We start from the raw sequence: 25,132 nt of genomic DNA on the forward strand, positions 1-25,132 counted from the left end.
AGGCGAGCAGAGGCGCGGAGCAAAGCTGTCAAACTGCGCGCGGAGCCGGGCGCGGGGCGGGGGAAGGGAGAGGAGGGAGGGAGGGGCAGGCGGGAGCCGAGAGGGAGCGAGCGGGCTCGCCGCGCCTGAGCAACCCCTGCCTGTCGCTGCCGCTGCCGCTGCCGCCGCCGGCCCGGACTCGTCCGGAGCGCAGGGTGTCTGCCCAGCTGCGCGCGGCGCGCGGAGGCTCCGGCGTCCGCCGCTGCGCCCTCCAGCCCCTGCTCCTCGCGCCGGCCCGCGTGGGTCCCGGCGGGCGCGAACCCACCATGCAGCTGCAGTTCCGGAGCTGGATGCTGGCCGCGCTCACGCTGCTCGTGGTCTTCCTCATCTTCGCAGACATCTCAGAGATCGAAGAAGAAATCGGGTAAATAGCTGCGCCCAGGCCCGTGCCACGAGCCCTGGCGGGATCTCTCCCTCCTTCTGTACTCTCCACCCTCCGACCCCCTTTGTGTGCGCCGCGCCCCGCTGTAGCTCCGCTGGAGAGATGGGGACGGTTTGGCAGAAGGTGGCGGCGACAGGGGCCCGGGACGGTTTGGGGAGAGGAGGGTGGGGGCGCGGCTGCTGTGGGGTGTCCCCGGGCGGGGTTCACGGGAAGCCCCCAGCTGGCCCGCGTCTGGAAGCGGACTCGCCCACCCTGCCCCCCTGCCTGGCGTGTCCAAGCGCAGTGTCGCCGGGGTCGAGGGAGGGCGCCGGGGAGTGTCTCGGGAGGGCGCCGGGGAGTGTCTCGGGCGGGCGGAGGGGCCGAGAGTGGAGGGAGGCAGGAGTTTCTTTGTCTCCAGCACGGCCGCTTTCTCGCCTTGGCAAAGTGGGCAGGGGGCGCGCAGCGATCTCTGAGCTGGGGGAGGGGTTCCCCGGGCCGGAGCGGAGGGCGGGGTTCTGCATGGGCTACTGGGAAGCGGAATGTCCCCTGCACACACAGACAGGCACACGCGCCTCCCGCCGGCCCGGGAGCCCGGCGTAGGAGCTGGCACCACTAGAGAAGGGCTCGCATAGCTGGACTGAGACCCCCGCCCTCGCCTGGCTTTGGACGTTCAGCCAAGCCGCGGCGACCCCGGCGACCCTGGGTTCCTGTGCGCTCGCAGCGCGGAGACGGAGACATTTCGGGAAAGTCTGTACCGCCGCCCGGTGGGCTTCTGGGCCCTCAGGCGGGCGATCTGGCCCTTTTTTTCTTCCGACCTCGCCAGAGATAGGGTGGGACCGCGATCCCGGATCCTCCCGGCTCCGGACTTCCTGGAGTGCGCACTTGAGGCGCGGGACGCACCGGCTGTGTGTCCCAGGGGCTGAGACTCGCGCCCCGCCCCGCAGCCTTCGGCTCGCCGGGCCGGGCCCCTCTCCAGAACCTCCAAAGGGCGGTAGACGACAGGTGGGGAGGCAGCCGGGGTTCTGAGGAGGCCCGAGGAGAGCTTCCTGGCCCTGGGCAAGGGGAAGGTGAGGTCTCAGAGAGGGCAGAAGGTCTCTTCCTCTGTGGGATTTGTGCTCTGCCAGGCGCTCTTCTCGAGTCCCGCGCCGCGTGCGCCCCTCCTTTGTCCCATTTGTTACTTCATTTGTTATCTGTGCTAGTTGAGGGTCCGCCACACTGTCAGTCCCTCAAATGGGAGATGCCAGTCCTGGGCCCAGGGGGGATGCCGAGGCCCCAAGGACAAAAACTTGGGACAAGTGCCGCTTCCTGCTCTCATTTTCTCCCCGCCCCTGCCCATCTCCCCGGAATTCCTTCTGTGAACTCCACTGGGCGTCCAGAACCCCTCTCCCTGCCTCTTTCTCCTCTCATTCTCGGTTTCCCCAAGAGCTCTGAAAACTTTCACAAATGCTGCGCAGTTAATACACAACGTGCCACCAACTCCCACGCAGAGATAAACATGCTACTTTTCATAGCTGCTCGCCTCAGAAACGTGGATCGGAAAGGAAATCGGGCAAGTCACGTCTTGGGGTAATGGAAGATGCGGTGAGGAGGGCCTTCCTCTAGGCTCTTCGGCTTCTTATTCCGGATGGGGGCACTGCCCGGCTCAGATCACTTGCTGACCTTTGCCCATGTGAGAGGGAAGGCCCGGCGCTGCCCATTGTTCTGTTATAAAAACATAAGTGCTGTGCTTATCCAGGCACCCCTAGGTCAGCCATTCACTGAATTCTTACCAAATACCTTCCACATGCTGGGAACTTTTAATTTTTAAAATGCAATCAGGAGATCACTTTGCACATAATGTTGCACTTCCTTGCCAAATGCACGGTGAAGCCTACGCTCCCCACATCAGGTTGTTCCCATATATGTACACGCCCCTGGGACTTGTCTCACTTGAGTGCTCCCTGCTTCTTTTTATCCTGTCTCTGCTGGGCCAATCCTAGGAAAAAACGGTCAAACAAGTACGATGTGTCACCTCCTGTGGCATCTTCCTTCCCTCTCTTGCCTCTCGTCCCAGGCTGACCACTGGCTTGACCAGTCCTGACCAAGCCTGAGACACCTTCTCTCCTAGGCTGATGTAGCTGCCTTAGGTCAACACTGCATATGCCTTTCGACTGGGATGGGCACTCTTGCCCCACCCACGGTCAGCCCCACACATGTTTAATCCAGAGGAATGGAGGCATATTTTGGGATTCACCACGGCTGGAGGAGGAAACACATGGGCAGAGCATGGGAATCCCAACAGCACCTTCTGTCTGCTTACAAGTGAGGGTTTTTTTTGTTTGTTTGTTTTTGTTTTTTGTCATTTTTCTTTTTTTCTTTTTCTTTTTTTTGAGACGGAGTCTCATTCTGTCGCTCAGGCTGGAGTGCAGTGGCACAATCTCGGCTCACTGCAACCTCCGCCTCCCGGGTTCAAGCAATTCTCCTGTTTCAGCCTCCTGAGTAGCTGGGATTACAGGCACGAGCCACCACACCAGGCTAATTTTTGTATTTTTATTAGAGACGGGGTTTCACCGTGTTGGCCAGGCTGGTCTCAATCACCTCAGGGGATCTGCCCACCTCAGCCTCCCAAAGTGCTGGGATTACAGGCGTGAGCCACCCCTCCCGGCACAAGTGAGGTTTTAACACTAAATTCATTCTTGGAATTACCCCAACTTTGGGCAGCTGGGCTCAGTGCCCAGTAAGAGCCTTGGCACACTGGCCAGTGAGGGGCGTCAAGAGGGCTCCGCCTTCCTCACCATATGCCTTCCTGGAGAACTCGAATCATACTCAGGCACAAGAGGCTTTTGCACCAGCCCTGCCCCTCCATCCCCAGCTTACTCCGGACCTGTGCTAGGGAGGATTACAGATGATCTGCGCGTGTCGGCCCCTGGGAGAAAGCGATGGCTCTGTAAAAGGATGGCTGTTTCTGGAAAGTAATGAACAGTGGGACCCTGTGATCTGTTGGAAGGAAGGAAAGATAGAAGGAACCTCTTTTGGGGGTAACTTTTTCAAGGATTAAGGAATTTTAAAAAGTGAAAGAAGAAAGTGAATTACATGTGTATTATCTGGAGGGATAAAACTGAGATTTACTTTTCTGAAGCTTTTGATTCTCTTTTTTTATAAAATGAGGCTTTTAATGTGGTGGTCTCAGAGGTCCTGTCCTGCCTGAAAAATTATACATCATGAATTGAGGGGCAGGGCTTTCTTTGAGGGGAGTTTTCTGAGACACACATCTCTTTTCCTTAGTGATTATTTTCCAAAGTTCCATTTCTGACTCTCTTGCTCTCATTCAACTGGAGCTGACTAAGAAAACAAAATGTAGAAAGATAAGTTCTCTGCAAAGCACCTAGAGAGTCCTGCCTGGTAGCCAAGGAGTGAATTCAAATTCTAAGTCAGAAATTGGGTGGGGCTTTGGTAAAATAGTCCCTGATCAATTCATGCACACTCCCAAGTTTTAGATCCAATTCGACCAAGTTGTAAGCTAAAATCTTCTGATTGTTTCTTGGCCTTTAATCTTGAGTGTAACTTCCACTAGGGGATTGTGAGGCGTAGCTGTCTTGCCCATCATGGTGTCCATGGAACTGGGCACACAAGGCATTCAATAAACATCTGTTGGATAAATATTTTCCTGAGTCTGGCACAGTGATGGGCACACACAGCATCCTTGGGCAAAGTTGAAACTCAGAGCTGGCCGGGAACGGTGGCTCACGCCTGTAATCCCAACACTTTGGGAGGCCGAGGCAGGCAGATCACCTGAGGTCAGGAGTTCGAGACCAGACTGGCCAACATGGTGAAACTCCATCTCTACTAAAAGTACAAAAATTAGCCAGGCATGGTGGCGGGTGCCTGTAATACCAGCTACTCGGGAGGCTGAGGCAGGAGAATGGCTTGAAACCTGGGAGAGGTTGCAGTGAGCCAAGATCACGCCACTGCACTCCAGCCTGCGCGACAGAGCGAGACTCCATCTCAAAAAAAAAAAAAGAAAGAAAGAAACTCACTGAGCCTTGGGACAAGAAGAGAGCATAGGGCTCTCCCTGTAGAAACCTTTCCTTTTTATCAGTTAGGGTGAATTTGACACTGAGAAATAACATCACTAATCTGAGATCACAGCCTGGCTGGTTAAGGGCAGAGCAGGCTTGCACAGGTCTCCTCTTTTGTAACCCAATGTCCTAATCCTCATATTAGTTCCTCTACCCATAAAGGAATTACAGAAATCTTGTTAAAGAGAAGTTGAGTGACTAGTAAAGGTAACAATAGCAATTATGACAACGGTGAAGATGATGATCACGGTTAGCGTTTACTGACTGCTTCCTAAAAGCCAAGAGCTACTCCAAGCGCTTTATAGATGTTAACACATTCCAGCCTCGTGGCAATCCAGTGGTCACCTGCCAGTGGCACTGTTTGTAGAGCTCTGTGAACCAGATGCTAGGCTAACTGCTTTGAAACACATTTGCTGGATCCTCACCAGAACCCTCTAAGGTAGGTACCATTTCTATCCCCATTTATTGATGAAGAAACCGAGGCCTGGAGAGGTTGTATACCCTGCTGATAAACTGGTGATAAAGCAGCTCTATGGAAGGCCGAACCCCATGCATGCTCTTGACCATCGTGCTAGACTGCCCTGTCCTCTGAGTTATTTTTTTTACCCTGAGCTAATAATGTTAAGGAATATATCTGAAGACCAACTCATCCCCAGTGGTTCTTCTAAAGGCCCAGAGTTTTCCTGAGAGCCTGGTCTGGCCTTAGTAGTTTCTCCATCAGTCATTTAGAAAGACAGAAGGTGAATGAGGAGGACCAGAGGAGGACTCTGAGCACATCTCCCCAAAATGTCCCTCTAGTCCAGCTAAGTTCAGTGCCATGCTGGAGGACAGAATGGCATTAACCCCAACCTGTTACACAAGGTCACCTGCCATAGGTATGAGCATTCCAGACTGAGGTGGAGCCTGGGGCTAAAGTGACAAGAGGAAGGAAAGCTCCTATTCCATTGCAAACCTGATTCTGATGTCAATCAAAAGGGCCTGCCTCGATACTACATGCTGTATATTTGGGCATCTAGGTGTCTGGAGCAGGGGAGATAGTAAAGATATTTAACAACTGCTCCCTCTCCAGCACCAACCTGTTAGAATGGACATCTGACCCATCAGAACTGATGCCATCCAGTACACCACGGCCAGGGGTCCTAGTGCACCCCAGCCAAACACCAGGCCCTGTCTGGGAAAACACTAGACAAGGAGAGGCTAGCTCTGATCATCAGCCATGACGAGATCTGTGAGCAGGCAGCAACTACTGCCAACAGCCAAGAGTGAGGTGAGGTGAATCATTTAGTGGATGAGTGCACGTGGATGGGAAAGAAAATGACCTTGAGCAGTTGCAGTCCAGGCACTCTGTAAGAAGTACACGTTTGCTCAAGACGATGCATTTTTTTTAAAAAGCCCATTCTTCTCCCTAGTACTGGTGTACTTCACTGAAGTATAAGCATGATTGGAAGATAAAATAGGAGAGAAAGATCTGGTTTTAACTCACTTGCTCCAAGTCCTTATTGCCAACTGTTCCAAACATCACATTTAAATTGTAAATAGATACCATCTTAGAAACCAATTCACCACTCAGAGCCTCTTTCCCCCTGTAAGGCAGGGTTGCTAGGTTTTAAACATGTTTTAGGTTTTACAAATTGGAAATGTTGTAGATTGCAAATTATAAATACTTCTTCGAGAGGGGATTCTAGAAAGGCTCCCATTGCTTTTAGCAGGGCATACAAAGCAACACATCATCTGGTCTTTGCCTCTGTCTGTAGCCGGCCTGGGCTCCAGCCATTTTTGTATTGCTTACAGGTTCCCCAAAATGTCCTAGGATTTCATACCTCTGTGCCTTTGCACATCCCGCTCCTGCTCTGTGGAATGCCCTCCTTGCACACACACCATCCTTCCTGCTGTTGCCCTGCTCCTCCCAGGCCCTTTCTTTCTCTCACTGCTCTGTCTTCTTCCAGGCTAAGATCTGGTATCTCCTAGACCCCGTCCCCTTCCGAGACATCTGCATTGGTTGCCCCTCCTGTGTGCACCCTAGCACCCCATCATGCAGCACCCCATGGACATGCATTTCACAATTATATTTTATTTATCCTTTATCTCCAGCCCCTGGTGATAACGTATATGGTTTAGTAAATGAAGCCTATTAAATATTTTTTGAAGGAAAAAACTCTGACCGAGGATATGCCAAAAATAAGCATTCAGCCTCTCTGCTCCCAAAAGTACATACTATTCTAACAACAATTAAACACCCTCCGCTTGATCTGGAAGCCCCCTGCTTTTCCTATGTATCTAGCGTGGAGGGTGCATCCCAGTGAAGAGCACAGTCTGGCTATGACGTTATTCACCATTGCAGAATGTTTGGGGCCAATGGAAATAAAAGCTGCTTTCTAATTTGTAAAAGCAGAGGACCCAGTGGTGTTTGCCCCCTGCCAGTTTAGGTAAAAACCAAAGATCTAGAGCCCAGATGCCAAGCCTCTGCCGGCTATTGGTTCTCCAGAGAGCCCTTTCCAGCCCTCCACTGCCCACGGTGCTGCTGAGGCTGCCCCCTCCTGCCTGGAAGGACAGCCGGCCCCGTCTACCTTAATCCCCTTCAGGGCTTCCATAGTGGCGTTGAGAGCAGACCAGGAACGCCGGGCCAGCTGTTTCCGTGCAAGGGCTGGTCCCCAGGTAGGATGCTGGAAACTGAGTGTTAGAGACGTTGACAGTAAGAAATGTGAGGTCAGGTCGGGATGTGTCATCTCAAAGATTTTCCTCATGAAGCACCTTCTAGTGGTGTTTTTATTTGAAAACACTGGTCAAACCAGTGAATCCTCATGACGGGTCAAGACTTGGGGCAGCTGTGTGGATCCTAGATCAGGTCCGGAGCCTCATCTCTCTCAGCTGTCTCCAGCAGACATGAGTTAGAGACAGTTGGGAGGATACAGTGGAAACGGCCGGGGGAGGGACAGGAACATGAAAGCCACCAGCTGGGTGAGTCAGGTGGCTGTCTCCTGCCAGGGCGTGGGGACAAGCTCATCTTCCGGAGAGGCACTGTGGGGTGAGACACCGTCACCTGTGGCCGGCTGGCTGACCGCCCCTGGGCTTGCTTACCATCTCTCCAGAGCCAAGGCTGGTCCTTAAGCGTTGAGATTAGTCACTCTCTTGGGTGGCATCTGGGCTGGTTTTAAATTCTCCTTAGTCTCCTGCAATTTATCACCCAGCTAGGAAGCTGCCCGGTGTCCTGACGGGACCTGTGTGTCCCATGTTTTCTCAGCTTTGGCTGTCAGTGACTTCGCGACGATGGCAAGGAGGGAACGGCTCCAACTGGGGAGAGCAGCGGCCCCGACACGACATGTGTCTGTATTACACGTTGGCAGTCGAGGTTCCTCCTGACACTTTCAAGCACTTGGGATCCCGATTCACTCCCCTGGGAAATCCAGCGTCCCGCCTCGCTGTGTGGGTGTGCCTTTGACTTCCCAAACTGCTCTGCAAGCATGAAGCTCTCAGCTCTGTCCAAGGGTTTCCCAGTGCCTTTTTGTTATCAGTGAAGGAATGCAGAGGGACTCAGCTTTGCTTCCTGGACCTCTTTTAAGGTTCAGGGAAACAGTTCCTCCTCCTCCTCCTCCAGCTTCTTAGTTGATGGCCAAAGGATGAAAGGACCCCTAGGTCAGTGGTTCCCAAATAGTGAGCCACAGATGAGTGGTGATCTGAAAGGAGCCAGAAAAAAAAAAAAGTGCAATGTAGCCATGATTATTAATAGTTTCAAGTTGCCAGCTGCCATTGCCTGAAAAGAACTCTTCTATATTCTGAGATAATGTTCCTTTTTCCTTTGGGATACTAAGATGTCCTTTCTTTTATGAAAGGGAGTGATGGTAGCTATGAAATTCTCCCTTGGCTGAAGAGGGTGGTAACCTCATGAGTCCCCACCCCCAGTGTTTTGGAAATACTATGGGTCCTTGAAATCTGATTGTCTGGGGTCTGGATCCACAAGGTATTCTGAAAAGCTCATTTCAGGAAGTAGCCTCACTCCTCACATATTTTCTTCCCCATGGAGGCTGATGCCAGCAGAGAATAACAACAAAGTCATATTTTGTCTGTGTCTGCTGGGGTCCAAATGATTTTCTAAACACTTTAGCTGTATTCACACCTGTAATCCTCCCAACAGTCTGAGGAGGTCTATGTTATTATTATCTCCCTTTTACAGATTAGTGAACTGAGGCCCGGAGCAGTTAAGTAACACAGCTAGTAAGGTGCAGAGCTGGGATTCAAACCCAGGCTCCCAGGAACAAGGATAATTCTCCAAAAAACGATGTCTTAAATGACATCCAGTGGGGAAGAGATGCGTGCTTGTATTTTCAAGGAATAAGCCTTGGAAACACAAAGGTCTGTGGGAGAGAGAACCCTGGGATGTAGCGATGCTGAAGGAAACTTAGGGGATAGCATGTTGGAGCCCAGGCCATAATGGGACATGGCAGCCAAAAGATCAGTACAATTTAGGGTTGCCAGCTCCAAAACACCTTAATGCGGAATGACGGCCAGGGGCACACCGCTCCGCCTCTGCCTCCCCACTTTTCCTCTCCTCTCACACCAGCTTCCCCGCACGGAGTCTCATCAGAATGGCTCCGGAGCATGGCATTTGTTTGACCATCTCATTACCACAGAGAGAGAGAGAGAGACACACTGAGAGAGAAGAGAAAAACAACACAAATGATCAAGGCCTGGAGGAATTTTCTTCTAGGGGCAGACAGAAGAGTTGGTGCTGTCAGCTTCCCCAGTCAGTGGAGCCTGACAAGGAAGGGAAGGAGGGAGGGAGGGAGTGACGGAGGGAGGGAGCCCTTCGGGGAGGGGCCAGGCTTAATGCAAGGAGATAGCACATCCCAAGGAGCCCCCTTTCCTACAGTAACCACATTCTGCTGAGAGCTCACATTTATCACCTCACTCAACCTTCCCAAGCTCCCTGTTAGTCCATTTGCACATGAGGAAATGGAGACTCAGAGAGGTCTTGGGACTTGCTAAGGTCACACAGCTAGTAAACATGGAGCTGGGATTCCACCCAGGTTTGCCTGACTCCATGGTCCATCTGGTCTTAGCCACTTTTTTATACTGAGGTTACCTGGCTGCTCACCCCCATTCCTCATGCCTCCTGCCCTGGGCCTCCTACACTTTATCCCGTTTTCTGTACCATGCAGAGAGTTTGCACAAAGATGCTGGAAACTTTTGAGATGATAGAATAGACTCATCATGTCAGATAGCTTCGCGAACACAATGGCATCTGTCACCATCGGGCACAACACTTCAGCGGAGGCTCTGGAAGAGGCAGACATACCTGGACTCTACCTGGGGAGGTGTGAGCACTTGTTATTGAGCTTCCCCAGTTCTAATTTTGAAAATCGGCTGCACGCGGAGGAGTGATACCCAGGGTTAATTCACGCCTTCTTGGTAAATGCCAGAGTAGCTTAATAATGAAGGCGGGAGGCATAAGATGTCTGGAGAAAGTGAATTAGTAAATTGATAGGGCAGGTGACTTTAGTTTGCTATTTTCCTATAAGCAGTAAAGGCCCTCCTACTGCATCTCTTGAGGTTCCCACAATTTGGGATTTGACTTTAGGTGGACTCAGGATGATGCCCAAATTGTATGCTAATCAAAACATTTAGTTCCCAGGAGAAGCAAAGAGAAGGGCAAGAGAGAAACTCCCCGTGGTGTTCTGTCTTGGCCCGGGCAGGGAGCCTCTTAGGCCGGCTGGACACAAAGGCAGCAACGTGCTGACAGACGGCATCCCAAAGAAAGACCCGTGATGGCCCAGCCTTGGTAGTAAAGCCAGTTAAGGCTCCACAGGCCCTTCCCCAACCTGCCAGAACTGCCCACCATAGCTCTAACCTCCAGCAGAATGCCAGAATGAGTCACTTAGGTATTCATCATACATCTCTCCCTGCTGCCAACCTGGGGCCTTACTTTTATCTGTAAGGACTGACAAGTTCTTGCCAGAGCTGGATTCATGGCATATAATTCAGGACATTGGGCCAGACCTTTGGAGCAACTGAGAGCTACTCTTGGAAGATTAAGGCTCTAGTCTTCAGTGGAACACTTATTACCTGTGTGACTTCAGGCAAATGACCTCACCTTTCTGAGTCTCAGTTTCCTAATCTGTATAATGGGGTTAATGATACCCAACTTACAGTGTTCTGAGGATTAAATAAAACACAAATGGTGGGAATGTAAAATGGTACAGCTACTATGGAAAACAGTATGACGGTTCCTCAAAAAATTTAACGTAGAATTACCATATGATCCAGCAATTCCACTTCTGGGTGTATATTCAAAAGAATTGAAAGCAGGGGCCAGGTGTGGTGGCTCACACCTGTAATCTCAACACTTTGGGAGGCCGAGCTGGGTGGATCACCTGAGGTCAGGAGTTTGAGACCAGCCTGGCCAACGTGGTGAAACCCTGTCTTTACTAAAAATACAAAAAAAAAAAAAAAAAAAATTAGCTGGGTGTGGTGCTGCATGCCTGTAGTCCCAGCTACTCGGAGGCTGAGACAGGAGAATAGGTTGAACCCGGGAGGCGGAGGTTGCAGTGAGCCTAGATCATGCCACTGCACTCCAGCCTGGGTGACAGAGCAAGACTCCATCTCAAAAAAAAAAAAAAAAAAAATTGGAAACAGGGACTCAAATAGATATTTGTACACCCATGTTCACAGTAACCTTATTCACGGTAGCTAAAATGTGGAAGCAACCCAGGTATGCATCAATGAGTGAATGGATAAACAAAATATGGTAGATGCTGGGCGTGGTGGCTCACCCCTGTAATCCCAGCTCTTAGGGAGGCACAGGCAGGAGGATAGCTTGAGCCCAGGAGTTTGGACATGCCTGGGCAATATAGCAAGACCCTGTTCTTAAAAAATTTTTTTAAAAGGTATATCCATACAATGGAATATTATTCAATCTTAAAAAGGAAGGAAATTCTGACACAAGCTATAAGATGGGTGAACTTTGAGAACATTATGCTGAGTGGAATAAGCCAGTGGCCAAAGCACAAATACTGTATGGTTCTACATACATGAGGCATCTGGAGTGGTCAAATTGATGGAGACAGAAAGTAGAATGGCGGTTGCCAGGGTCTGGGGAAGGGGAATTTGTTTAATGGGTATAAAGTTTCAGTTTTGCAAGATGAAAAGAGTTCAGCAGACGGATGGTAATGATAGCTGCAGAATAATATGAATGTCTTAATGCTACCGAACCGAACACTTAAAAATAGCTAAGATAGTAAATTGCATGTTATGTGTATTTTACCACAATTGAAACACACACACGCGCAAGCAGCCAGAAGAGTGCCTGGCAGGTGCTCAGGACACACTGACTTATTTTAAGAGCACAGTTGTGATTTTCAACAAAGCAACATCAATGTGGGTATTATTTAATTTTAAAAATAATACAGGACCAAAAAGCAGATACAGGGGAAATGGAGGGAGAAAAGGGGGGAGGTGTGGCTATAGACACAGAATTAGAAAAATACAAATCATCACTTTGTTGTATGTTTGGATACCCAAGCTGGAGGTGGCCCAAATACCCAACATCTGGGATTTAGGATTGTGGAAAGTGCAAGCATACTTTTGTGTGGCCACTCTGAATTCTTGTTGGCTGCCCTGCCCATCTAAGTTTAGTGGAGGGGCCCATAAGGTTTTGCCAAAGCCTAAGTTGCAAGGAGGGCCCAGAGTGATGGGGGAGAGAGGCCAAGACAGTGCAGACCCCCTCCCTCCCAGACGCAGCTTCCGGAAGTCCCTTTCTTTATCACCTGCCTACGGGTGGCCTCTAAACTGTTTCTGGCTCAAGGGTGAACCTGAAAAGAAAAGAGTCCGAGATACTGATCCCAAGATTTGGCTCCTGCTGAGCTGGGAAGAGGTAGGGCACAGCTGTCTTTTCCCTTTTAGGCTCTCTATGATACCGCAGGAAGGAGCAAGTGAGGTGGATTCCAGGAGGCTTGAGATGCCAAAGCCAGTTCTCAGACTTGAGAGAGCATCACAATCACCTCGAGGATTTGTTAAAAACAGAACACTGGACACCTCCTGGAGTTTCTGTTTCCACAGGCCTGGGGCAGGGCCTGAGAATTTGCATCTCTAACAGGTTCCAGGTGATGCTGACACTGCTGGCCCATTTCAGGACCACACTTTGAGAACCAGTGAGCTAGAGCCTTGTCACTCGGTGTGGTCCTCAGACCAGCAACAGGGACATCATCTGGATATTTGGCAGAAATGTAGTGTCTCAGGCCCTCCTCCAAACCCTAGACTTGCCGAATCTGAATCCGCTCAGTAACAAGCCCCCAGGTGAAGTGTATGCACACTTTGCTGGGGGAATGATTGGTTTCCCTGCCTTCTGCAGAGCGCCTGCCCTAAGCAGTGACCTTGGCCCATCACACCAGGGGTAGCCTGTCAGTGTAGCTCCACTGCCCATCACAGAGTCAGCCTAGAGGGACCTCCAAATGGGTATCAGAAAAATGAATAATGATTCTTGGCCAGGCACAGTGGCTCATGCCTGTAATCCCAGCACTTTGGGAGGCAGAGGTGAGTAGATCACTTGAGCCCAGGAGTTCGAGACCAGTCTGGGCACCATGGCGAAACCCATCTCTACAAAAATACAAAAATTAGCTGGGCGTGGTGGTGTGTGCCTGTAATCTCAGCTACTCAGGAGGCTGAAGCAGGAGGATCACTTGAACCTGGGAGGCAGAGGTTGCATTGAGTCAAGATGTCACCATTACACTCCAGCCTGGGCATCAAGAATGAAACCCTGTCTCAAAAAAAAAAAGAAAAGAAAAAAAAACACTACAAAGAAAAATGAATAATGATTCTTATTACAGCCACTGGTTGGATTCCTGAGTGTATGCCAGGAGCTTTTTATACATTGTTTCACACATTTATTATAAAACCCCTGCAAAACCCATTTTACGCACAAGTAAACTGAGACTCAGATAGAGTGACTGCTTAGGAAACAGAAAAAGAACTTAAACTGTATGGCGATCTAGCTGGCTGTTTTCCAAGGTGCCAGGGGTTTAGCCTTTAGCCATTAGTGTATTTCTCTTCCTCTGTCCTCCCAAATGAGGCCTGAGGCATAAGATGAGGAGAGCAGAGATCTTAACCAAGGGTTGAAGTGATTTATTACATAAGTCCAAGGAGGATACAGTGTGTCCAGAAACAGGCTTGACCCGGTGCTGGAGCACTTGAAGGAAATTTCTAGAGAAACTGGACAGCAAAGCGCTCATCAGCTGTGTCATTAAGCCCTCTAATGAGCTTGGCTAAGATGCGATCGTTCACACAGCACAGGGCCCCACTTCACAGTTGGCGTATGCAGTCACAGTTCCCTAGAGTTCTGGGGGTTCCTGGGTGGATCTGGTGGCCTGCCCAGCCTGCAGTCCAATTCCAAACTCCACTCTCAGTTATAAAAAGCAGGGGAATGGAGAGGGAAGGCCTCTAGGGGTGATGGAAGGCAAGTCTAGGGGAGCCTTTTAAAACCAATCTGCTCTTCCAGATAAAGAAAGTCTCCAAGCAGGCTGGAAGCCAAGAATTTAATTGTATTTATTTTTGCTATTACCTTCTATTTAGGGCAAGGGATATTGGTATTCTATCTGTGGTAGTGGTATAAAGATTCCTTTTGTGATAAATTCATTTAAGTTTCTAAGTGAGTCAATTTAAAGGAAAGTATTAAGTCAATAAAGTCTAGTTAGCAAAACGCATGAAGGTAGACCCGGAAAATGTTTGAAGTTTATGCAATGACATCCCAGCCTTTCTTCTCTCCCATAGTCATTATCTGCCCTGGATGGCAGCAAACTCATGACAACTCCTTGCAAAACTTCTCTCCAGAGTGACTGAGTTAATCCTTCAGAAAGTACCTACTTACAGAAACCATTTATAACTGTGTCTGGAAACGGCCCAGCACACAACAAAAGAATCCTTGAATAAAACAACCTTATGAATGATTCAAACAGTGTCCAACAACCCTCCTCCAAGAGAGGGTGGTCCCACCGAGAGGGGAGGATGCCTTAGGCCCAAGAAGACCTTTCACCCCTGCAACACCACTAGATTAGACCCTCATCTCACCATCCTCTGAAGCTCCCTGCCTCTCTCTGGCACATCTCGCCACACCATGTTTGTTGCATGGTTTCTTGCCTGCCTGTTAGCTTGTAGCTCCTTGAAGGCTAGGACCGTTTCAGATGTGTGCCCCACTGTACTTCCAGCTCCTGCTACAGTTCCTGGTAGAAAGTAGGTGCTCTTTTGGAGAAAGAAGGGAAGGAAGGAGGGAAGGGATGAAGGGGAGGGAGTAAGTTCCTTGAGGGAGGCTGAGATAGGCCCCAGTTACTGATATTCTAGGATCACTTACATATTTCTCTCTATGGCCAAAGGAGAAAAAAATGTGGTAGGGGCTGTATTAGCTCCCTGTGCAATTGTCTGATTTGAAATCCACTGAGTTCCATTTTATTTATTTATTTATTTATTTATTTATTGAGATGGAGTCTCACTCTGTCGCCCAGGCTGGAGTACAATGGCGTGATCTCAGCTCACTGCAACCTCCACCTCCTGGGTTCAAGCAATTCTCCTGCCTCAGCCTCCTGAATAGCTGGGATCACAGGTGTGCGCCACCATGCCCGGCTAATTTTTGTATTTTGGGTAGAGGCGGGGTTTCACCATGTTGGTCAGGCTGGTCTTGAGTTCCTGACCTCATGATCCGCCCACCTTGGCCTCCCAAAATGCTGGGATTACAGGCATGAGCTACCATGCCCAGCTGAGTTCCGTCTTATTTAGAGAAGACACCCACTTTCATTTTTGCCTCTGATTTCATGAGGAAAGACCAGCCCACAGTTTAAGTAAGTATTCCTAACAGGCGAATCCACAGTTCTATATGGGCTCTGAGGTCTCGTGCACAGAAGCCAAAGGACTGGAGGGATGTGACCAGATTTGGGAATCAGGCAAGCTGGCTCCAGGCAGGCTGAGATCAAGCTGATAACAAGGAGATTAATGAGGGCCTGCAACCTCCTCAGTCTTGTATTAGGGAGGAGGGTTTTCAAATCAATGCTGGTCTGGCTGGCTTAATGGTACCTAATCTTACCTTTTGAAGCTCACGCATTTGGGAGTTGAGATCAATTGAGATAAAATAAAGTAAAATATGTTGACTTTGGGATTTTTAGTCTTCATCAGAGTCCCATTGTGTAGTGTTGTTTTTATTTTCTGTCTTGGAAATAGGCAGAGATTAGCTGCTGGAGAGGGTTGTTCTGTCTGGACTAGGTGGTCTATTTACTTTTGTTCTGCTTTTTTTCATTTTCCGCTCGATGATTCTTCATGAGGGAAGGGCCCGTTTCTTTCCTGTTCATTTCTGTATAGCCAGTGCATGACACCTGGCACATGCTCAGTAACTAGTTCTCAAATGCAGCATTGCAGCATCACCAGCACAGACTGTGTGCCACGAGCCACCCTGCTGGAAAAGCCAATCTGCTCCTGATTAGGTGCAAAAACAGCAGCCTTATAAGGCACTCACAGTGCCCCTGGAGAAAGGCGTCAGGACGGTTTCCTGGGACCTGGTTTCTGTGATGGTAACCATGAGCTTTGTGCAGTCATTGCAAAGCTGTGTGTGAGCAAAGTGCATCCGATCCATTTTACAGGTGCTTACAAGCCCTGTGCTGAGTGCTGGCGACTGAAAAGATGAGTACAGCATAGGGAAGGTACTCATGGAGTTTGTGATCTGGTGGGGGAGCGAGTTGTGTAATGACGAGGAATGTGTCTGGAGGTGAGAGTTTGGGGGTCTGGGCTTTGGTTGTGGATTTGCCACCACCAGGCCATTGCCCTAAGGGCAGGCCCTAACATCTTTGGGCCTCAATTTTCGCATTTATAAAAAGTGGACTCAATGGACCTACAGGTCTTCACTTGCTCTAGAGCAACAAAACTGGACAGCTGTCTCAAGGAGTTTTCCTGTGCAGTGGAGTTCAGCCTCACTGGAAATAGCAAGTCCATTTGCTGCTACGCCCCTAAATTCCTTGCCCTGAAATTTTAGAGCAGGGCAATAAATAGGTGTTGGTCTATTTTCACCTACCACCTGCTCTACATTAAAAAGAAAAGAAAGCTGCTATATGGCAAGAGGAAGACAAGCTAATATACTGGGTATCTGCTCTTTGCCAGGCACTGCATTTGACATTTTCACATCTCAATGGAACGTCCTGATAAACTTGCAGGACGGGGAGCAATAGCATCATCACTGCTGCACCCTTCAGTCCACTTAGAGGACCATTGCGTCACAGCAGGAGTGGTGTTCCCGTCAAATGACATCCTGTATACCGAGTTTTAGAAAAGCACATGAGTGCACGTAACGGGATGTAGAAAAGCTATTTTCAAGCATAGTTAAATGTGGTGATTTTGGAAGCCTTCTTCACTTAACTATGAGGAAAATTCATTATCACCAACAAACATCTTATGAGAGTAGTATATCAGCCTAATTGCCATCCCTGACCTCCCATGGTGAGCTGACATGTAATAAAAACAAAAATAACAATAGCGTGCTCATAGTACTGCTGATTCCTACCACAGGAGCTCCAAAGAGGGGGTTCCCTACCAAGGACTAGGGATGAGAGAAGGCAGGATTTGGGGACTTGAAGGAAGAGCCCAAGGACTTGAGCTGGAAAAAGAATGACATTGGTGACCTAGATGGAGAGAATGGCCAGGACCAAGAAAGTTTCCCATGTGCAAGGAGGAGCTGTTCTCACATTTGTGACGCGGCTGCCACAGACTCTGGCAGTGCCTAGAGGTGGAGGAAAGTAGGGGAGGACAGAGGGCTTGGAGCCAGGCTGTCAAGGGCTGAAGAACTCAGACTTGATTCTTTGAGGGTTTCTTTGGTTTAACATGGGGTCCGGAGACCTCTAAAGAATCTGTGATGGGGTTCAGATCCACGAACCCCTTGAAATTGTAGGCATTTTTCTGAGCAGATGGTTCAAACATTTCAAAGGATTCCCAAAGGGACCCACAAAAGCTTAAGAGGAGCCGCTGTGGACAGTTGGGACCCTTGAAGTGCTTTGACCAAAGGTATGTGCAGACGATGCATCAGTTGCTTGGAGGGGGCAGGTGCCGGGAAGACCACCCATGGGAGTAGCATTGAGGGTCGGGCGGGGGTGTTGAAAAGGAAGAGGGAGTTAGGAAGCCATGGTTATGAAGAAGAAATGACAGCTCTGCAGCACTCTCGGGACAGTCAGTAACACCTGCATGAACAACTGAGCCCACTGTGGGTGCAGGACATCAGAGGGGAAGCTGTGTGTTATGGTCCTATAGTGAGTTTGGTTTTAAACATGATTATTTTAAGAGGCTGAGTTTATCTATGTGGAAATGAAGACATTTAAAAATTATTAAGCCACCACTTACTGGAGCAACTAGGGGACAAGAGGGCAGCAGAACCACCCCTCTTTCATTTTATAGGTACAGCCACTGAGGCCCTGAGATAGGAAGTGACTTGTCCACAGTCACCTCAATGGTGGGCAGCTGGGGACCAATTCGTAAGAGAATAACAGGAGAGAAGTTAGGCTGGAGGTTAGGCTAGATCTGAAGCCCTCTGGGGGAGACGGCAGTTGAAGCTCTTAGTGTAGATAAAATCTCTAAAGTAGAAAAGACCCCAGAGTTAAGCTTGGGTCTTTGCTCTGATTTAGAGAATTGGAAACAGAAACCAAGGTAGCAAAGGCCATGCAGAAGGGCAGTGAGGGAAGTACGAGACAACCAAGAGGAAGAAGCAAGGCAAGACAGGCAGGTGCTCCCGGTGGGAGGGTCCTTACAGAGGAGGGCCTCAGGCCAGGTTGTCAGCAGATCCCCAGTGGCATTTGAGAGATACCTCCTTCCTTGGAATTGTGGGGTGAAGCGAGATTCCAAAGAGAGGTCTCTGATAAAGGGGCCAGTGAGGGCATACTGGCCTTGCCGGAGGTGTGAAAAGGAAGGAGAAGTGGGTGAGGGGTGGAGGCAGGCAGGAGAATAATATTTTAAAAACAAAAGAGGGCATCTGTAAAAATAACTAAAGAAATGAGAGGAGGGAAGGAAAGGGGGAGAGGTTCAATGATAGGGTCACAGTCAGGTGAAAACGAGACCAAATGGCAGAGGTGGGGAGGGGAAGAGGAGGGGTGAAGGTTCAGAGGAGGGATGAAGGTTCAGAGGTGGGGAGGGGAAGAGGAGGGATGAAGGTTCAGAGGAGAGATGAAGGGGTGAGCAGGGCCTGGAAACATGGTAAATTTTAAAGGAGGGAAGATTGGGATCCTCTAACCCATGAGGCTCTTCTTGCCTTTCAAGTTGTGGCCCATGCAGACCTCTCTGCCTGATATTCTTCCCACAGCCCTTTGCAAGGCTGGTTCCCCATCTTCCTTCAGAGTTCTGACAGATGCCATCTCTTGAAACAGCCCTTCCTGTCCGCTCCCCAGTATCCATGCAGTCTGGTATGCACCACCATTTGCCTCTGTGTTTTTGTTTTTGTTTTGTTTGTTTGTTTGTTTGTTTTGAGACAGGGTCTTGCTCTGTCACCCAGGCTGGAGTGCAGTGGTGCGATCTTGGCTCACTGCAACCACTGCCTCCCAGGTTCAAGCAAGTCTCATGCCTCAGCCTCCCAAGCAGCTGGGATTACAGGCGCGTGCCACCACACCCAGCTAATTTTTTGTATTTTTAGTAGGAATGGGCTTTCACCATGTTTGCCAGCTGGTATCAAACTCTTGGCCTCAGGTGATTCGCCCACCTCGGCCTCCCAAAGTGCTGGGATTACAGGCGTGAGCCACTGCACCCAGCCCTTGCCTCTGTTTTCTTCTCAGCATTGCCCAGTAATGGGTAGGTGTTTATAGCTCTGTTCCTTTGCTGGCTGGTGGGAGGTGTAGGGTGGGGAGGGGGGTGACTGTGTGTTTGTTTCATGTCCCCAAATTTCTATTTTAAGCACCTTCAAACTGGAGACAATTTGTCTCCATTCCCACTGCGACCCTAGAGCCCTGCTCAGTGCCCGTTGCAGAGTAGGTGCTCCATGATGCTCGAAAAAGAAAGGCATGTTAATTGAAACAAAGAGAAGGGAAGGTAGAACCCAGTCGTAACCTAGCCTCCTCTCAGAAAACTTTTAATCAGAACAGTAATTACATTAAAATGAAAATAGCATCTGCCAGCTGTTGATATGTTTTCATTACCTTTTTTACTCTTCACAGTTCACCCTTCTGAAGGAGTGAGGAAACTCAGTCTGAATATTCTGCGAGTTAAGGTGGAGCTAGGGACCATACTGAAGACTGTGTTCTCATTTGCCACCTCATTTTATTTTTATAGTGTTGTATCAAAGAGGCATGTTTGTCAAGAAAACAGGGAAGCCATGTCCCATTTCCCTCCTCCTCCCGGCCAGAGGGTGGGTAGTTTCTGCGCATCCTCACTGCACACTTACTGAAGTACTGCCCTATTCCAGATGTGTCCCGGGAAGCCCTTTGTGTGCCAGGGTGCTTGACACGTGCATGTGATCTGCCTAGGACAAAAGGGTTAAATCTCCTGTCCACTTGTCAGGCCCCTGCGGTCATGTGGAGAAGTCAGCAGGGAAGAATTCTCTCTGCCTTTGGATTCTTCTAATCCCTAGAGAGCGGCAGACAATCCCTTTTCACTCCGGCCCTCTTTCTTGCAGTTTTCTATAAGAAATTGATGGCAGGAGTGTGGGGAGAGGGTGAGGCTCTGAGGCAGCCCCGGGTGTGATGCCCTCAATGACACCTTCAGCCATTGCCCTCAGGGCACCGTCTATAGCCACCAGCCCAGACCCTGGGGGCTAATAGGCTGTGACTTTCATGTCCCCTCCAGGCCCAGCCCAAAGTGGGAGTCTGTGCTGATACTCAGGGCAATGGGAAAAGCAAAGAGGAAAGGACCCATTGATTCTTCTTTGTACCTCTCTTCTGTGGGTGTTCAGAACACAAGCCAGCCTCCCCGCCTTCTGCACAGCCTGAACGTCCTGATGGAATCTGCTGGAAATATTCAAAGCACAGGGCCAGAACTGCCAAGAAGGAAGGCATAGGAATAAAATCACAGGGGACAACCCCAGGTCCCTGCACACACTCCCCTTGCCCTGACCTGGCTTCGTACCTCTGCCTCTTGGATCTGGCTGGGTGAAGCTCTGGCGTCTGTCTGGAGTCAGGTGTAGTGACCCAGGTACATTGGCTGCCTGGCCCTGTTCTCTGGCTTCCCTTGTCAGTTTGTTCCTGTGACACTACATTCCAGTTTTGACTCATCTCAGGTTCTGACAAGCCCCTACCCCAACCTCACCTTTGCACCTACTCCCCAATTTGGAAACAATCTGTCAGACAGAGGTGTGTTCAAATCCCGCCTAGAGCTCCCTCCTCACTGTCAATCTTGGCATGCGATGCTTAACATCTCTAAGTCAATTGGAGGAAGAAAAATGCCGAACTCATAGGGTTGGGACAGGGATGAAAGGAGTAAATCCACAGCAGGGACTGCCATGTGGCAAGGGCCCAGGCAGCATTAACTCTGGTAATGATTACTCTTCTCAACATCCATCCATCCGAGCAAGGTTCTTCTCATGCTTGCATCCAGTCACCTGATTCTAGCATCAAGCTGGTCACATCCCTGGGGCCACCATCCTCTCTATGACCCGTCACCACCCCACCCGTACCCACCACAAGCTATCGTGGCATTAGTTGGACGCAGCCATTTCCCATGCCCTAAATCAACATGGCTGGAGTTAATTTCTTCCACCCTGAACACATATTTGGGCTTTCCCCTAGCCAATCAGGAAGTGGCTCACAGGGAGGACCCAAGAGGCAGAACCTCTCCTCCGCCCCCTTTCCTCCCCAGAGCCCTGGGCTCCTAAAAGAGCATGGCTGGGAAAAGTGGGGACGGAGATCATGGCTGATGCCTGAAGACACCTGGGGCTGTTACCCTTCCAGAGGCCAGGGCTGGCTTCCTCTTCCTATTCTATCTGTTGGTCCTCAGCAAGCCCAGGAAGCAGCCTCATCAGGTGTCTTAGGAAGCATAGAACTCCTGAATTTCCTTCTCCTAAGCTTTTGTTTCTGAACATTACAGGGAGAAAATGACCATGCCCCTGGGTGTTCCTCCTACTGCTTCTGCTTGATTTTATCAATAAGGATCTGGTCAGCTGAGACTGAGAAGAGGCAAGAAACTAGCACCTCTGCCATTTCCTTAGGGCCTGCAGTCCTAATGTACCTGGCACGGGAGGGGTTTCTGAGTCAGGGAAGTTTGTGGAGAAAGTGACATGAGCTGAATTTTGCTAATTGATAGGATGAGTCTAGGGATCTTAAACCCAAATGCCTTTAGGGTCCAGGCAAGTCACAGATATAAGTGATGACGCTCAGTGTAAGACAGTAGGGAGTAGTGTGGGCTGTAGAAAAATGTAGCATATGCACCCCCCACCCCGCCCCCACAACAAGAGGACACAGATACTTCCCAACTCCAGCAATGACTATGGTTCAGTGTTACCAGATCTTCTGACTGTTTAAAAGGAGCCAGAAATGAGGATATTTTATAACGACTAGTCTCTTGAGTTTTAAACAGTAGCCTCTGATTTTAAAAAGGTCGAACATGCAAGCCCCTGAACACATGTTTAGGCTAGATATGACCCAGGGCTGGCAGTGTATAAACTCTGAAGTCAGCAAATGAAAAATAGAACAAGGGATTCCAGAGAGAGGGCACGATATTTAAAGACACAGGCTTGTGAACTGAGTCACACATTCCAGAAACTGCCCCTTGGTAGGAGGTGGATGTGTGGAAAAGAAGATGAGGCTGAAGGGGCAGTTCAGAAAGGGTCTCTGTGCCATGCTAAGGAATCTGAACCTCATTCTGAAAGCTGCAGGGGTTGGTAAGAGACTCTGCAGAGTTTAAAGGAGAGAGAGGCATGTGGCACACTGCATTTCGGAAAGCTGTGTCTGTGTAGGGAGGGCTGGCAGATAAGCAGTCTCTGCACATGGGCAGATAAGACAGAGGCACAGGAGAGATTCATGGCAGAGGGATGAGGGCACTGGCACTCACCCTCAGGTGGACGAGCTCAAATCTGGAGGCTGGGGGACACTTGAAGGGGGGGTGGGGGTGTGGTGAGGGAGAGTGGGGAGTGTGGACATCACCCTGGTTCTGAATGAACTAGGGGTGGCTGCCATTCCCTGAGAGGACACCGGGAGAGACAGGTGGAAGGGGTGGAGGTGGGTGGGAGGTGTGTGGAGGCGGCCAGGATGTGCTGTGACTGGAGCCGGGAGTGAGGTGTCCAGAGGCAGATCAGACACCGAGGGACAATGGAAGCAGGGTTTGGAAAACCGGCGCGTGCGAAGGGCACACTCACACCAACCCCAGCATCCTGAGGGGCTGGGAAAGAGAAGGTCAAAGAAAACCCGGAGAAAGTGTTGCCAGAGGATGAAGGAGGCGGGAGTCTATGGCCTAAGGGGTACTTCAGGGTCGTGCTCAGGTCACTGACAGAGCAGAGAGAACGTGCCGTTGGACCCGCTCCGGGAGACATGGGGACATACTGCAAGGGTCTCCCTGCCAGGGTCCCGTCGGGGTTCAGTCCTGCACAGCCCCGTGGATTGTGGGCAGGCCTTGCCCACCTCCTGGCCATGTGATCTTCGGATGTGCCTCTTGTGCTGAAGAAAAGAAAATGCACATGTCCACTCCCCAGCAGGCCCCGCTCTGAACGGGCCCCAGCACTCCATCCATGAAAGCTGCAGGGGCAACAGCAGGTGCCTGTTCTACCACGCTAGCACACTCCACTCTCTCTCCTCCGCTGATTCTTATTTCTCCCTAATGGACTGCACTCTTCAAAACCGACTTACCCAAGGACAGCTTTTCCAAGGGGACTTGTCAAACTCCACAGGCAGCAACTGGTTTGTTCCTTTCCAAAGGGCAGTAGCCATCACCTTCAACAATACTGCAACTAACATCCACCTCTGTCCAGTCCTTCTTATTTTAATCCTACAGCAGGAACCCCAATTGACAGAGGAGGACATCAAAACTGAGAGAGGTCTAGGGCTGCAAAACTAGAACCCATCAGGAACCAGAACTCCAGTCCCCTCTGCCGGTGGTCCCATCCATCCTCCTTCCATCTGACACCAAGGCTTCCTGAGTGGTAACCACCATGGCCGCTGGAGCAGAGGGAGTGGCCATTGCCTTAGAACCAGGCAGGTGGGGAAGGGGACACATCAAATACCCAGAAGAAAAGTGACTTCAAAGTCCTCCCCAAACTGAGTGCCCTCCAGAAATTCTCTCACGAAGAGGCTGCAGCTGACATTCACAGGGATGTTGTGTCTGAATGCGGGTACATCAGGAAGGGAACAAAAGAGAGGGAAGAAAGCCTGGTTGAAGGCAGGGGTCTTTCAAGTCCCCTCGAGGCAGACTCAAGAGCAAAGCATGGCACGCTGGATGGGTGTTCTGCTTCTCTTTAAAGAGCATGGATTTATCCATACCATGTGACATGAATGAAATGAGGAGTTTTCAGGGCTGCCAACCTCTTGGTTAAGGTTCTGTGTAGTATATTTCTCCTACAGTAAAAAAGGAAAAATGACATCCGAGGTTAACAATGTATCTGCGGTGCGAGGCCCAGTGACTGTCAATAATGGACGCTGAATAACTGAGCAATGGCGGATTGCATGAATTTTCATATAAAACTGCTCCTATACATCGCTTTGAGTGGCTGGGTCACACCTTATCCTTATAGTGTAATGTGAGCGGAGAGTCTAGCTTGAATATTTTCCCACTTAGCTAACTCGCCGTCTCACAACTATTTGCTGAGTAACCCTTGCTTCCTCTTAATTCTCTGGGGCCTCCTCGACATATATTTAGGCAGGAGGTGAAGGGCAGGATGCAGGGGGCCACTTTCTGCAGGCATAGGAGGTTGGGCTTCATGCAGACCACAATCAAATCCTTGCTCTGCTGCTTTGCTTGCTGGGTGGCCCTGGGCAAATCACGTAACCTTTTTGAGCCTGGGTGTCCTATTTCCAAAACCAAGTCAGAAATAAGAAAGTTACTATGGGCCTGGCATGGTGGCTCACGCCTATAATCCCAGCAGTTTGGGAGGCTGAGCCCAGCAGATCACTTGAGCCCAGGAGATCAACCAACCTGAGCAACATGGCAAAACCCAAACTCTACTAAAAATAACAAACAAAAAAAAATATGGGGCATGGTGGCACATGCCTGTAGTCTCAGCTACTTGGGAGGCTGAGGTGGGAGAATCAGCTGAGCCCGGGAAGTCGAGGCTACGGTGAGCCATGATCACGCCACTGCACTCTAGTCTGGGCGACAGGAGTGAGACCCTACCTCAAAAAAAAAAAAAAAAAAAAGCCTTTGGTAGAGTGCCTGGCACATGGAGGGGCTCAAGGGAATGAAGTTCTTAATATTTTTAATTGATGTCTTGGAATCTGCATCCATGTCTAAGGAAGAGACAGGCAAGAGAATTTTTGTCCTGTCTGGGACAAGAATGGTCATTTGGGATGGTGGAGGCATCACTCTTACAGAGTGAACTTTGGTTGAGGGGGAGAGAAGCTGTTTAGTTTGAAAATATATATGTATATATTCAAACGGTGTTTAGTATTTGGAAATTTTACAAAACTTTCATTAGCTAAGAAAAACTGTAGAAAGTAATGCTGAACAAAATCTTGTTTGGTGTAAATACAGAGAAAAATCACAATTTTTAATTGTGGCACCTCTGCCAGGGGAACAGTAGGATCAAGGAGGAATTTTA

The 25,132-nt window shown here is 49.8% G+C and overlaps 1 protein-coding gene and 1 non-coding gene across 2 annotated transcripts in view; both read left to right on the top strand.

Annotated features, from left to right (window-relative positions):
• The first annotated feature begins 305 nt into the window (after positions 1-305).
• The window catches only part of ST8SIA2 (ST8 alpha-N-acetyl-neuraminide alpha-2,8-sialyltransferase 2), a 70,273-nt gene continuing 45,446 nt past the window's right edge, over positions 306-25,132 (top strand). Inside the window, 1 exon segment of the mRNA NM_001037300.1 lies at positions 306-403. Coding sequence (NP_001032377.1) covers positions 306-403 — 98 coding nt within the window.
• LOC112205794 (small nucleolar RNA U109) lies at positions 23,804-23,941 on the top strand. The gene has a single exon (XR_002939877.1). It is a non-coding gene; the product is annotated as a small nucleolar RNA U109 (small nucleolar RNA).

This window comes from Pan troglodytes, chromosome 16 (assembly GCF_028858775.2).
Source record: "Pan troglodytes isolate AG18354 chromosome 16, NHGRI_mPanTro3-v2.0_pri, whole genome shotgun sequence".
Classification (NCBI taxonomy): domain Eukaryota; kingdom Metazoa; phylum Chordata; class Mammalia; order Primates; family Hominidae; genus Pan; species Pan troglodytes.